Source organism: Triturus cristatus, chromosome 4_2 (genome assembly GCF_964204655.1).
Source record: "Triturus cristatus chromosome 4_2, aTriCri1.1, whole genome shotgun sequence".
Classification (NCBI taxonomy): Eukaryota; Metazoa; Chordata; class Amphibia; order Caudata; family Salamandridae; genus Triturus; species Triturus cristatus.
In genome coordinates this window covers 158,781,842-158,797,281 of record NC_140586.1, presented here as the reverse complement: position 1 = coordinate 158,797,281, position 15,440 = coordinate 158,781,842, and the positions used below count along the sequence as shown (strand labels likewise).

General features: G+C 44.6%; 1 protein-coding gene across 3 annotated transcripts in view; it reads right to left on the bottom strand.

The window, feature by feature from the left end:
- The window catches only part of TIMELESS (timeless circadian regulator), a 318,102-nt gene that overhangs the window by 85,513 nt on the left and 217,149 nt on the right, over positions 1 to 15,440 (bottom strand). For all 3 annotated transcript variants that reach the window (XM_085600891.1, XM_085600892.1, XM_085600893.1), the window contains exons 18-21: positions 11,324 to 11,475; positions 10,379 to 10,464; positions 9,264 to 9,396; positions 4,566 to 4,648 (exon numbers count right to left, since the gene is read on the bottom strand). In XM_085600891.1, the coding sequence (XP_085457017.1) occupies positions 4,566 to 4,648; positions 9,264 to 9,396; positions 10,379 to 10,464; positions 11,324 to 11,475 (454 nt within the window). The remainder of the gene's footprint in view (positions 1 to 4,565; positions 4,649 to 9,263; positions 9,397 to 10,378; positions 10,465 to 11,323; positions 11,476 to 15,440) is intronic.

Sequence of the window (15,440 nt, the reverse complement as noted above, 5' to 3'; positions counted from 1 at the left end):
AAGGGACCCAGCCTCCAGCTTTAGGTAGCCAGAGGCTGACCCTGAGAGCACAGTGCAACTCAGTTAGAGAAAGAAAGGCATCCATGGTGGAGGATGATTGGAGGAAGCTGAGGCCTCACTTTGAGGACACTCACTTCAGTACTCCATCTCAACACCAGCCTTTTTCTTTGCAAAGACACACCAAAGGTAGAGATTCCCTATGGTGGAGACCCTATGATATCTTTAGGATGAGGGATTGCTTAGTGGACCATGAGACAGGGGGTAACCATGCCAGTGCTGGTTCTTCCTTATATGGCCACTCAGGCAATAGAGGCTTACCTTGTAAAGGCCAGCCTTATCTCCTTTCGTTTGGGGGGGGGTTGTGTAGGAAGGTGGATATCTGACTATGGTTACCCCCAACTTTTTGCCTAGTGTCTAGCTGGTTTTTCGACTTAGTTGGCCTGAGATCCTGCCATTCAGGGTCTCAGGCTGTCTGCTCTCTCTTTAAAATGGATTCCATGTACCCTAGGTACATTCCCAATTGGTAAGGATCACCTTATTGGACCCTGTACAGTGTACCCTAGGTACCCAGGGCATAGGTGTACCCTAGGCCTCCCAGGGGCTGCAGCATGTATTATGCCACCCCTGGTCTGGCCTTCCAATCAGACACAACTGGCTGATCACTCAGCTGGGGCAAGGTCGTGTAATCACCCCTTGCTTAGGTGTAGTATTCCTATACCTACCTTATATATAGACACATGTGTACCTATCAGTCACTCCTATGGCAGGCCTTAACAATCCTGGAGGCAGAGTGCTTGGTAACATGTGAGATGGTGCTCTAGCATGAGCTGAGCCTGTCTGCAGCTTTCGGAACCATGTCCTTATAGCTGTTCTATGATATAGCCTACCATATACTCTTAAAGTGCCTTATAATCTTAAACGGTTATGGTAACTATGGTTGGGCTGTATCAAAACATGTCGTGTAAGGTGTCTAACACTTTGGAATAATACCCCCATACCATTTCTGGTGATGAGGATATTATTCCTCCCTTCTAGAGGGAGAGACATGTTAAAATCATACTTTGCTGTGTAACCTCTGACCAAAGCCTCAGCATCACAAAATGGATGCTGCTGCCACGACACCAGTCTGACCTCCTGCAGCTGGGAGTGATCCCAGCCAGGGAGGCCTGGACAATAGGTTTCCTGCTTGGGGAGGTGCTAGCACCTCCCCAGACAGCCTTTAGTGTATTGGGGCAGGGTGGGCTGAAAGGAATGAGACATGCCTGGGGCACACAAGGTGTTCCTTGCATAGTCCAGTTCAAACCGGCGCTGGGGCACTCCAGCCCCAGCTCTGGCGCGAAACTGGACAAAGGGAAGTGGGTGTAACCACCCCCTCCCAGGTCCCACCCATAAGGCGTGACCTAGCAGGTATCCCAGCCCCCCAGATTAGTATAAGAGTGGGAGTTGGGCCTCAAGACTTTAGATTATCCTGAACCTGCAAAACTGAACAGAAACTCTGGACCTTCGACATTCGACGAAAGAAGAAGACTGAAGAATCTCCCTTGTAGCCAAGGAGTGGCTACCCTGTGCAAACAGGCACCATCAAGTGACTACCCTTTGCTTTGTGAAACGTTCGACGAGGAACCGACTGCAGAGCCCGACCAGAGCCTTGATTTCCAGACTTCTCCGACCCTCATCCACATCTGCAGCAGAGCTGAGATCCGTGGAGGCGACGAGCGACGTGGGACCGGCTACCTGGGAAAAGTGGCTAGTAACTTACAGCGCAGCTTCTGAGGTACCCTCGAAGTTGTGCACCGGGGATTGAGAAGCCCCAACCCCAAGCACCATCTGCACCGAAGACCAGCCCCCCACACTCCACGAGTCCTGCGTGGGGCCCTTCAGCATTTTCCTGCTTGCCGCGTCTGTCCGGTTGCTTGCCCGCTGGCTAGTGGCCTTTGTGACGACGCTCCCTAAAATCTTCTGCGCTGGTTTGGCTCCTCCAGACTGGCTCCCGCTTCTCTGCAAAGAAGAAGCACCCCAGACCTTCCTGGTCTGCACCAGAAGCAAGTCCCTTGTTCTTCGTGGGTTCCGCTTGCCAAGGCTTGGTGAGTCCTAGTCCAACTTCGACGCCGCCGACAGCAAGAGCCTTCGTGGGACAGCTCGCCTCCTGGTCCTGGTCGTCCTCGACGCTTCCTGGTCCTCCTGGCTCCAGCGACAAGCTTCACCTTCCCCTGCAACTCTTCACGACATCGCCTGGTTCCTTCCTGGTTCCACGTGGTCACTGGCTAGTGACCTTGACTCTGTCCCCTCTGCTTGCAGGTTTCTTCTCTTCTTGATCCCAGGCTTGGGATCCACCGGACACTCTCCCCTGACTGCCTGTCAGCATCTTTCTTCAGGCATCCATAGGAGTCGACGACGAAAACGACGCATCTTCACCCCTATGCACCCGCAGCCTGTGGGCTAGGTAACTTGGGTACTCCGGTGCTCATCAGGATAGTGACTATCCTAGTGTCTAGTTTTCAAGTCTCAACTTCCTAGCTACTCCGGAAGTGTCCTAAATCTATCTATTTCTAAACTGTAACATTGCTATTGACTGTTACGCATTACGCGTGAGTGTTTCCACTCTGCACACGAATCCCGTGGGCCTCCCACTCCCTAACTAACGCTAGTGTAGTGTAGCCCCAGCGATTCCCTAGGCCTAGGCCTATTCTATTTCCGTGACAGTGGTTCTTATACCACTTATTTAGTATATGGTTTGCGTGGCCCCTAGGGCCTAACTGTATTACTTACCTGTGTGACTTACTGTATGCATTAATAAGACTGTGTTGTACTTACCTCTAAACTCATAAAGAGTGCTGAGGGTTTGCTTAGAATAAATACACTTTATTTTATACATATATCTGTTGTGGTGTCCTTTCATTTGGTATTCAAGGGATTATATATGGTATCACAGCTGGCTTCACATGCCATTCAGAGTTTAGCCTAAGACTGCTCTTGTCCATGCTACCACTAGGATAGCTGGTCTATAAGGTTGACTTTACAACCAATCACCATAAGGGTATTTGGACTGATATAAGGTGTACACTATAACTAGTGACATCATACATCAGGCCAACTTCTCACAGCGGTGATGGCCGTTTCGGGTCTTTCTGAACTTTTTTTGGTGTGGACGTAGTTTTCGGCGCAGATGGAGTTTTCGGTGCCGAGGGACTTTTAGGCATCGGCATCGATGTCGAAGAACGTTTCGGCGCCGGTGGAGATTTGGGTGCCGAGGAACGTTTCGGTGCCATAGGAGATTTCGGTCTTGAAGCCTGTTTTGGTGCCGACAGTGGTTTTTTCGGTGCCGAAGGTGTTATAGGCACAATTACATGAGGTTTGCTCGAGCCCGAGCCACCTACAGGCTTAGATGTCTTCGGAGCCGGGCCCGAGGATTTCCGGTCGCGACTGGGCCCAGCTGGCGGAGTCTTGACCACTGTCTTTTTGGATGGGGCAGGGGCAGGGGGGGTGGTACTCACACGCTGCCCTGGAGTGATGAGGTCATTGGAATCGTCGGCCTCGGACACGATCTCGAGATCTTCGGTGTCATCTTCAGGAACATCCTGAGCAAAGATGTCCTCCGGTTCTGGAGCTGGTTTGGCCATAATATGGCGTCAAGCTCGTCGGTCCCGGAGGGTCTTCTTGGAGCGGAAAGCGGCACAAGCTGGACAGGTCGATTCGTTGTGTTCCGGCGACAAGCAGAGGTTACAAACCTCGTGGTGGTCACTGTGGGGGAACTTCGCTCCACACTGGGGGCATTTTTTAAAGGGTGTCCTGTCCATCAGCCGCTTCCGGAACCGGTCTGAGTTGATTTCGATGTCGATGGAATGAAGATTGAAGAGTTAAATCGATTGCTGGAAGTTTTCTGTTGGAGCGGAAAAAGTTCATCCGAACCCAATGGCGGAAAGAAACAATCTGACGATGGAGTGGATGCCCATGCGCACTGTTGTCCAGGGGAGGAGTCACCAACCTCGTGACCAAAGGCTTCTTCCGAAGACGACAACAACCTGCAATCATCCGAGCCCAACACCAGATGGCGATCTTATCCTCAGTGTGTGATCTGCAGCTCATATGCCTCGAACAGTTCTATTTCTGCACATCTGCAACTCCTAACCTGGCATAGAGTTGGCAGAATTAAAAAATGACCACCCCTGCGCATCACAGTGAAAACTAGTCTCAACCATAGGAAGTGGCGAGTACAAAATGGTCCAGTACCTATGTACTACTAGCAGCAAAGACTCAAAAAAATAATCAATTGGCTTCAATATCAACATAAACATCTATTTATGATTTTCTCTCAAACATTTCAAATCAATTGGGTCACGAATAAACATTGGTAATCTCAGGTTCTAATGTCCCTCTAGTTATTTCAGTAACAAAGTATCATGCTATGGAGAAAGTTTCCAATGAGAACTGCAAATATATTAGAAGAACACACTTGGTAAGTAAAAAAATAAAAAAAAGAATTTTTTTGATGAGTCAAAACCAAGATCTTAGGAGCTAATAAATAGGGCTTTTTTCAGTCTACATAGCACCAACAGGCAACTCACCGTCTGTTCCTTCATATTCTTCAAATAGCATCTTCAGCTCAGTTTCTTGTTCTTCCGTCCAAACCACAATGCCTGTGCCTTTCCTGTAAAAGAAAGTATTTGAAAAGAGCATTACTCTGTCTTGCAGTTCATACTAACCTTTAATCATTACACAAATACGTGAGACAACGAGTAAGTAACACAGCTTCAGAAATATGGGTAATTCAGGAAGAGCCTATATGAATGAGCACATTTCTTGTATGCACCTTTATGGCGACCTGTAGGAGTCTAAGAACACTGTGCACAAAATAAATACTTTATCAATGGAGTGAGAAATAAGTGTCAAGCAACTGTCTTCCTTGTACATCAAGTTACTACCTTCTTCAACCACGTGGGATGTTCTGGTCAATCAATCAGTACTTTATTCGGTTACAAAACCATCAAAGTACTTTAAAAGCAATAGCAGTATCAGATATATCGGAATACATTAGAACAAAAGGTAAGACATACAAGTACATTTTATACACTATAATAAAAATTGACAAATGCTGATAGTTATATTACAAACAACAAATATATTGCAGTAAGTGCAAATGAGTACACCCACGCACTCATAACCAGCAGACGGGACTATGGAAACACTATGACAGAATCAACAAATCCCTGCTCCGCAAGCTCCAGACCATACAGAACAACCAGGCAGACTCGTCCTCTGTATCCCTCGACATGAACACATCACCCAACACCTGCAACACCTTCACTGGCTCCCTGTCGAGTAGAGAGTAACCTTCAAGATACTCACCCACGCCTACGAATGCCTCCACAACACGGGACCCCAATATCTCAATGAAAGAATCCCCTTCCACGTACCCAAGAGAAACCTCCAATCCTCCGACCTCGCCGAAACCCCACACATCTGCAGAGCAAGAACGGGTAGAAGAGCCTTCTCCTATATCGTGGCAAAGACCTGGAACAAGCTCCCTATCAATATCAGATATGCCCCCACTCAGAACACCTCAGGAAGAGCCTCAAGACCTGGCTCTTTGACTGACACGGAGCTGCAGCCCCTGCGCCTTGAGACCCTCTCGGTTATGATCCGGTGGGCGAAGACGTAGTTCATGTTCTGAATTTTGTGGCTAGTATAGCACAGAAGGGGATGGCGGACCCCTCCATCAATTCCTTCCGTTCAGCTATCTCAGTGGGGAATATACCTGTGGAAGGTTCCCCTGTGGGAGAACATCTGTTTGTGTGTCGCCTACTACGGGCATCAGATTATCATTGCCCCCAGGGGCAAGATAATCCACTCTTTGGGTCGCTAATAAGGTGCTTAATCTTTTCCTGCCTTTGCAGCCTAATAGGTTCCTGTCAAGCAAGGAGATCTCGGTGATACCATGCAGAGCAGCATTGCTAGTATCATGCAGGCGTGTCTCAGACGTCCGGGCTCTAGACACTACTGGATGGAACTTCTCCCTCTCAGGAGTGTCTTTTACGCTCAGTAGGCATTCACACAACAATACTAGGGTTATAGAATATCAGGCTTGTCTGAACTCTCCCAAGTTGTGTGTAGTTCAATGCCTGAAGGTCTATAAGGAGATGACAGCGGAATTGAGACCTCTGGGTGAGAGGCAACTTTTAATCACCCTCAGGAAGCAGCATAATTCAGTTCCCTTCTCGACCATAGCCTGCTGGGTGCGGTGGGTCATGCAGGAGGCTGGAGTGGATCCAACCATCTTTGGTGCACATTCAACTCGAGGAGCGATGGCCTCTAAGGCGTTCATTTAGGAGCCCACTTGGAATATATTATGAATGCGGCTGATTGGTCCTTGGATTCTAGCTTTAAGAGGTTTTATTTTAAGCCAGTGTTAGATACGGCTCATTTTATGGTAAGTAAGCTATAATTAGAATAATCCTTGCCTCCGGGCCTGACCTAGAATGAGAAATGTCCTAGCTATCGTAAAGGAAAGTTTCAATTCTATTATGGACTTGGAGGCAAGGATTATCCAACCTGCAGATTGCTCACCCGGGAGACCCTCCCCATAAGGAGTAAGTAGCTAAGTTATGCTTTATTGGCATGATGATTGTGAATTCCTACTGATTCAGCAAATGTATATGGCATCTTCTGCTTTGCACAGCAGTCTCTATGGGTTTTTATTGGTAATTCCATTTCTTCTTAAAGGAACGGAGACTGGGAAACAGGACTCATGAGAAAAGGGCCATGGCGTGCCTTGTGCGACGAAAGGGACACCAAGGACAGACATGAAGGACTATGATGGGGATTCTCCCTCAGGATTGGCCAGTTGAGGACTGATTGGACTGCAATGTCCATTGTTTCTTTTTACCAATTGCCGGTGTTTCATGGGAAATGTGGTTTGTTGGAGATACAATTAAATGGCTGCTGTAATAAAAGTGAAGAAAGTGTAAGTATAATCCTCGCCTCAGAGTCCCTAATAGAATTGTTTGTGCACTATATAGTTTTAGCAGTAAAACTACATGTCTGTACGAATGTACAAGTCATTTAAACAGAAAGTGTGCTGTTGGTAAATGACAGTGTCTTACCACACCATGCTTTAGTAAAATATTTTCAACAGTGTGTGCCAAAATGCACAACCAGCTACATAGCACGCCTTTACAACTCTCCTGCTGAATGGGCGCTGCTCATTCGCAACACTTTCTTTGTGCAAGACTTGAATTTTTCACAATCCCTATGAATTCAGTAATGTAACATTGATAGCAGCCCATTCTTAAAAAAAATATCCAACAAAACTGAGTGAGGCAGCACAACATTGGAAAAATTGCTGGCTCTTACAAGCAAAAAGCCCTGCAACACTGGCCTCCACACTTTTATTATAATGAAAGTATTTGGACTGTTATGTTAAGAAAGACACACCACAATGCTTGATGTAACTTGCCTCTAACTTAATACAGAAGTTATGAGGGCTACAAAACAAAATGTGGGATGTTTTGCTAGATCATCCTAAAAAAACACCAAGCAGAATTTTACGCTACTATGAAAGAGTGATGGACTTTCACATAGCTGGCCCGAGGCTTACTGACACTGGAGCTTCACATATTGATCGGGGATGGGTTAGTTGGGCTAGCGTAGGTTTGGCTCAGCTCCCTTATGGTCGAATTGAAAATGTTAGATCGCCTCTTAGGGGTAAAGTAGTGTTTTTTGCATAGGCAACAGACTTGCACATTCTAAAATGAAATGCAAATATGAGGGGTCTCTGTAAACTCCAGGTCTTGCCAGGAAAGTCTGATTGCCACTTGACACAGAAAGGTTGACTTTTTCCACTGCCAATAGCAAAATCCTTCGTAGTAGCAACTCAAGACAAACTGAAGAGCAAGAAACCGATTTGGTTCCCATACAAGTAAACTTCTGGAAAAAATCATTAAATAGAGGGCCTTTCAATCAAAGGCAACGGGAGAACTTTGACAGGTGAATTAGTGATACAGTTCTTCTGTTCCCTCGGTTTTAGAACCACTACCCACATTTTTAGATTCTTCTCAAACAAAATAACACAAAATCCACAAATTACACCGAAAACAACTTTCATAATGCTGCATTTCAGTTACATTAAGCAGAAACTATTTTAATTACCCAGTTGTGATAACCAACACAATCATAATGCTACCCTGATACAATGGTCACATGGCATCAGCATTCACATCATCCATGACATCTGTGAGTGTAAATACCTTTTTGAGCGCATGGCTCTGATCCCAGTGCAAATTTGTATTTGTGGTGACCTTTTCCATTTTGTTTCGCTTCATGAGCATTGCACAGGAGAGGGGATATTCTAGTGCACTGATTCTATAAATGAGAATTCCAAGTCACCGTTTCTTTTAGTTTTTTTTAAACTTAAGACTGACATCCTGTAATTTAAGTATTCTAGTGACATACACTAGCAAATGTATAACAAGAATGTTCTCTTTCTCAGTTTCACAGCCAGGATATATATTCAGTGTTTATGAATTCTGAACACAAATCTTCTAATTGATAGCTTGTACTGAAAGCCCTACCAGAGATTTTTTGGAAATGAAGGTGTATCTTTGCTACGGGAGCTTATTAAAGATCAGTTTGGGCTGGGAAATAATTATTCACACATGACAAATACCTACATGTGACAAGCATTTCCCCTAACATTCTACTATGCTTTTAAAGGCACAGTCATGTTATACCTCCAATTGCTCAACTGTTCGGTTACATAGTAGGCTTTATGATTGGAGTATGTTTGGTTTAATACCGAGAAGGCACCCAAGCTTTAATACTCAGACACTGGTTCCAATGCTGAATTTAGCAGAACACAAATACGAAGGGGCATTTTCAAATGCAGATCTCTTGGTCAGTTAAAGCTATCAATACACTTCAATCAACCAGCTGAAATCAGCCTAGAAGACACAAAATTACCCAAGGTCAAACAGATAAGAGAGTAGGGATGATTATGGGTGACTGGTGCCAACGGCCCTCTCACGAGCCACTCTTATTTTTATGGTAATTCTATGGTGAAGGATGTCTCAGCCACCATACAGGCTAGGTGAGGTTGCATTAATCACTTTGTTTACACTAAGTCAATTTGCATGCATACTCACTTCCCGGACATACGAACCATTATATTCACAACGGCCTGCATATAACCGTGCAGAAACACTCATTTGCGCCACAGCACTTAATCTCAAGGGTACGCTCATCTTATGTCTCATTTCCCCAATGCTTACCTCTCACGCTTGAACTCCCAGGCATTGTTGATAAGGTTCATTTCCACCAGATGGAGGATGACCTGTCTGCGGGTCTTCGGATTTGGGGTCTTCAGGTGCGCCAGAATGTTATCAATGATATCCACATCTATATCTGCCGTGGATAAAAGAGAGCAATGGACTATCAGGAGAAACATCTTCAGCTTCCCCCTTGGAAGAATATGCTCACAGAAAAGGAACATTGCACAGCAATCACTGGAGCCATCTGTACATGGTAACCCTCCTCACTCGCACACTGCATAGTACTATGAATACAATTGTTACTGGGCTCTGGGGTTCAGCAAACCATCCTGCGCTTGCGGAGCTTTATACAAATTGTTTTTTAAGATTCTACATTAAAACACACCGTTATCGGAAAAGCAGAAACAATACTGATTAAGCATGAGAAAACAAGGCTCAAAACACCGAAGACCTTCTCGTGCACATTACCACTGAAGGGCTCCCAGGCATTGCCAGATCGTCCAACCCAGGCTTGTCACTACCCAAAGCTTAAAATATAGGGCCTGGCCACAGTTCCTGACACACGATCACCCAGAAGGAAAAGCTACTCATTTGTAATCCTAGGCCTCCATCATGAGTTCTTTATTGAAATTCTTCACACTGAAAACCTCTGTCCATTTGAGGGAGCCCGTACAATGGTAGAGCTGATCTGCAACTAAGAATTTCAGTGAGGAACCCAAAGTAGAAAAGCAGTGACAATGATCCTCTCACAGCCCACAACACAAACACAGGTGATCTCATGTCTGTTCCATCCAAGAGTACAAAGCAAGTGCATATGAAGCATACCAGCAGCCTCTCAGCAATAAGCAGAAAATTAGTGAATTAGACTTGCTCCCAAGTCATGCCCGTTAGTCACACAACTGTAGAATGCAAGAAGTGTGTCCCATATGGCCCCCCACTGAGGAATAAACCACACACATTTAAACAATCCAGCAACATGAAAGGTCAGCCTCTCCAAGGTATGCTTCATGGTGTATTGACAAGGACACAAAGTAATGAGGGCCTAGAGCTCATACGGACACTTGGGCAAGACCAAAGTAATTTCTAAATAACATACGAAAATCTCTAGAGATTACCTTGCATCTCCTTAAACTGCAGGTAGAGGTCACGCAGCTGAGTCTCCTCTTCTGGTGTCCACTTCACGCGCTTGCTCTTTGCCCCACTATACATGGGAGAGAACATCAGACACACTGACGGAAACAAGGGCTTTTGTATCAAATGTATATCCCTATCTTTTGAATAATCTCCCTAGTGGGCTGCGATCTACATCTTCCTCAGGCATCCTCTGTCAATGCAACAGATTAAAAGAAACAGAAACATAATGCCCACCAGGTCAACCAGCCCCTTTTTCATTGCCATTCATTTCACTTGCATATTTGCACCTACACAACCCCAGCGGGCAAAGGTGATTTTAATAGAGGAAGTTTACAGGACCCATCGAGGAGCACGGTCTGAGCCGGAGTTGCATTCGCTAGTAACTGTGGGCTACTTAAAAATGCATATAATAATTTGGCAGCATCAGATCAACTTCAAAAACAAAACATTTGAATATTTATCCGTCCTAAAATTCTCTAAATGATTACCATTGCTGCCCAGTCATGGTCTCAACAATATGCTTCATATCTGTTCTCACGGCACAACTATAGGAAGTATCATCAGATGATTTCTCTTCTCACGTCTGTGCCCATTAACACTGCCATCCCCACAAAGGTAGGAGCCTCGCCCAGAATCTTTTTCCACACCGCTACATATCTTACCACTGATAAAGTTGCCCAGAGCTATTCAGACACAAATCAGTGAACACCAAAATGTGCCACAGAGACCTGGACAGTGTTACTGAATGAGTGAGTAATCATAGACTGTATCTTTAAGGCCGCAAAAAAGCTTACAAAATATATAAATGGACTACAAGTATCAAAATATACATTACACTTGGTCTCTTGACAATTTTTAAAATAACTTGTCTGTGTAATGTGAACATCAAGAGTTTCAGTGACTGTACCGCAGTACAAGGTGCTTACGTGATTCCTTGTTTGGTGTTTTGGTAGCCTTCGGCCATGTCGACCACCACCGCAGTGTTCTTCCAGAAAAGCAGCTCAACAAACGCCTTACTGTTGGTTGTCGCAAGGGCAAAGAACTTGTTCACAACATACTTGGCAAACGTCACCAGCTCCTGACATAAAAGCAAAGAGTTTGGAGAGCATGGGTCAAGAAATACCAAACCATGGCAAATCTACAATCAGAAGTCCTAATGTTAAAGCAGCACCCAGTGCTTCAGAAGGTGTGAGCCTTAAAGACCAAATTTCCTGCTGACCCCTAAGCATTGTGGTCTCTATTTGCCCAAAACAAATCGTTTTCATCTAAGCCGATGTCATTAGGTGCCCACTCTTTAATCTCTTGTACTTGACCAGCAGTGGGTTGCCTTAGACCATCAAGGATCCTTAGTCTCACCAAGATCAGGAGATCTACCCTTCTCACTCCAAAACAGATTACCATAAATAATGTTCAAGTAGATGGTTCATAAAGAGTAAGGAGATTATTTTTGTTGCCAGGGAATACACAAAGGTGGTGAAGTTGGGGGTGTGGCAGATCTCGGACTCTCGCAGTAAAATCACAAGGCAGACAAAAGTCTCCACACCCAGCCTCTCTTAATGGGTGCAGGCAGCCAGCACCTTTGCGAATTAAATGCACTTAGTGGAAAACCCACATGGCCCGGGGAGTAAAGGAAGGTGGTTGTGTGTATGCATCTCGGAAAGAAAGTATGCATTTGGGAGCAAGTGAGACACTCAATTAGGTTACAACACAGATAACTGATAAACTGCTCATTCACTGGTGCCAATGACACAAGAAACACAAATCTGTGATAGGCTTAAGGAATTCCAAAGGCCATAAAAGTTAACACAACAAAAGAATCCCAAACCAATTTAGAATAATCTGAAAAATACAGAAATAAGCAAAATGACACAAAGGTAGTCAAAACCGATTAAATGAATCGGATATTAATTTAGAGGTCTAAGGAAAACAGCACAAAGAAACAAGCACAGCATCAATTAACACAAGTGTTTGGGATACACATGGACCTATGCATGATTTTAGGATGACTGCGATGAAAAGGGGGGTTGGGAAAGTCTTGCAGGTTACAGTGGTCAAAAAAATATAATTTCAGACCCATTTACTATTAGGCTCTCAGATTCTGCCAGTAGGCAAAGACAAATGTGGAAGCTGGCATGGATCTTTCAAAGTCTGATACACAGCTGTGAAGCCTCCATGTATCCTCCAGTCTTAGCACCAAAAGCTTCGAGAAAGACAAGCTTGATTTGGTAGTCACTGAGCACTTTGTCACTGGAATGGTTTCAGCACGTCACCCAGTCCCAAGTGCTATATTCAGACTCTCCCTTTTCTGGGTCTCATATTTCTCTAGCAGGGCTGTAGCTGAAAAGGACTCAATGGGGTTGGGTACGTCTCTGAAGCGATTCTTCTGTAGGATCTGAGGGCTTGTAGTAGAATGGCATTTTTATTCAGTGTACTAGCCAGTTTGTGGGCTTCCAAGGCCTAATTTATGCAAATTTCTCACAAAACTTCACCCCAGATTTTTTGCACGTCCTGCCGGACAGTATTACCAGTGACCTCTATTTAAGAAGGTAGACATCATGCTCCCCTGTTAGAAGCTCCCTTTCGGCATCCTTGATTCAGCCATACTGAAATGAGGAATCATCAACTCTTCCTGATCTGGGAACAGATTTTCTTCAGGCTGTGTATGTGAGAGGACTGACGAAACAGTAATGTTACTTGGGCCTTACCGGGGCAACTTGATTTCAAAAGGCAAGCCTCTGCACTTGTCATTTGCTCACAAGTGGCCCATTCGAGAAAGTATCCAGTGGCTGCCCCCACATCAATAGTTTTTGTCTTTAGAAGTTGCTGTATTTTTTGGGATGCTAATTACTACCACTGGAGGAAAGAGAAAGCTAGCAGGATTGGGTTTTTCCACATAATCTTTCAAATGGCACAAAGGATGATTTTTAAAAACAGCATTAGACGACATCAAACTTATTTTCACCATAGAATTACATTTTCATTAAACTAGTAAAAAGAACTTAAGAGTCTTAACATTTTCCCAGCCAAAACTGTAAAAATACACTTTTATCAACAATCCGGACTCTCCGTAGGAAAATGCCACTTAACTCTTTACAGTGACAAACAACATTTAGTAGCTGTTCAGTCAAGGGGCATGCTTTTCTTTACTATTTAGCACGCCACACTAGTATACATTAAGCATCTACACCTGTTGGATTAATGAACACACCGAGGGGTGATTTAGCAAATATGTACGAGTAAGTTTCCCTACACAGCAGATCCCTTTTCTCTGACATGTTACTTTAGTGCTGTCACCTACAGCCAGCCAGGCCACAATGGTATTCTGGAGCCATACCATTTTCTAGACATAAATGTGGGTGGTGTAGCTAAAAACTTCAGGTCAAATATAAAATTCAATTTCCAAGCCACTTGTAAATTTCCTACACCTACTTACCACGGTCGAACTGGAAAGTTAAATAAGCTAACTGGGTGTAACCCCTTATACCTTCTGAGAAAGGAGCTGAGCAGGTGGGTTGCAAGACTAAATTGCACTTTTCCACAGAGCTCAGAGCCCCCATACAAGCAAAAATAAGACAATTAAAAGGTGAAAATTGTAGGGAGGTGACAGAGAAAAAGCAGCATTGCTGCCGTGTGACTGTGTTTTTGTGAGTTAAGGAAAGAGCATGTGAGCCTCATCATGGCAATGAGAGTGAGTGCAAGCGTGTAAGTGAGAGTTTGTGTTTAAGACAGGCACTTAGACTATTTGAAGTTTATCCTTTGTCCCAAAGAAGCTTCTGCCAACCATGAAACCACCCCTTCCTTCCTAGCAGCTCAGTTTGTCCACATTCATGGCAAAAGGTTTGAGACTAGAAAGTAAATGTGTTGTTGTTGACCACTTACAGCTCACCCCGTCCTCCCAAGTTTCCTTATTCAGGATTAGAGACTAGCATTCTAAAAAAATCTTTGTATTTGATTTGATATACTGTAATCACAAGAGCACCAACCAAACCTCAATCCGTAAAACAAAACAGCACAGCAGAAGAGCATCAGCACTACAGGCATGTCTTTATAACACATCATTGAAGTGACAGGAAACATTAGGTAAATTCACACCATTTGTACATGAAAAGCACAACAAACTGCATGAATTAGGCATTTTGGACTGACATTGTGTCAAGGGATTTACCTGGTATGTCAAGGTCATAGAATTTGATACAACTATCCCATATTTTGCGGAACTTACATGGGCAGCCTCTGGCTTTATAGGTGACTGTCTCCGCTACCATATAAAGGTCCACGCCTGTTTTCCATTCTCTTATAGTTGGGTCTCCCAATGTTTCGCCATATTCCTCTTTGCCAGCCAGCATCAAGCCTAGATTACAGAATAACTGCATGCATTGGAGGTCCACATCATTAGATATACCCGATAGTACATATTTGGGATCAGTGGGTAATGTTATCTCTAGGACTTTGCCTAATTCTTCGATCATTTTCCGCCAGTAGGGTTGTACACCCGGGCATGTCCAGAGTGTGTGGAAGAACCTCCGTTCCCCCCAACACCGTAAGCACTCTGGAGATATCGCTCTCCCCATTTTATGCAATCACACTTTGTCATGGCAGACCCGGTGGAGAATTTTGAATTGAATTAGTCTCAGTCTAGTTTTGATCGCCACTTCACAGGGAAACATGACTGCTGCCTCCCAGTTCAGTGTGTCAAACTCGCCCAACTCTCTCTCCCATTGGCCTCTAAGGTTCTGTAAGGTGTCAGGCATACTATTGTTAATGGTTCTGTATGTGACATATACACCCTTTCTCTGGGATCTCCTCCTGCAAGAGTCTCCCATCCAAGAGTGTATATTCCAGGATGTCCACAGGGATTTCCTCCACTCCCCATGCATGCTTAAGTTGTAGGTATCTAGAATACTGTGTATCCTGCAGTTGATATTCTCTTTGCAGGGATGGAAATGACGTACGAGCCCATTCTTCTAGAAGGTAACCCACTCTAGAAATGCCTATGTGGTTCTAGGCCATTAACCCTCATAACTTTCCAATTTCTTTAAGGGT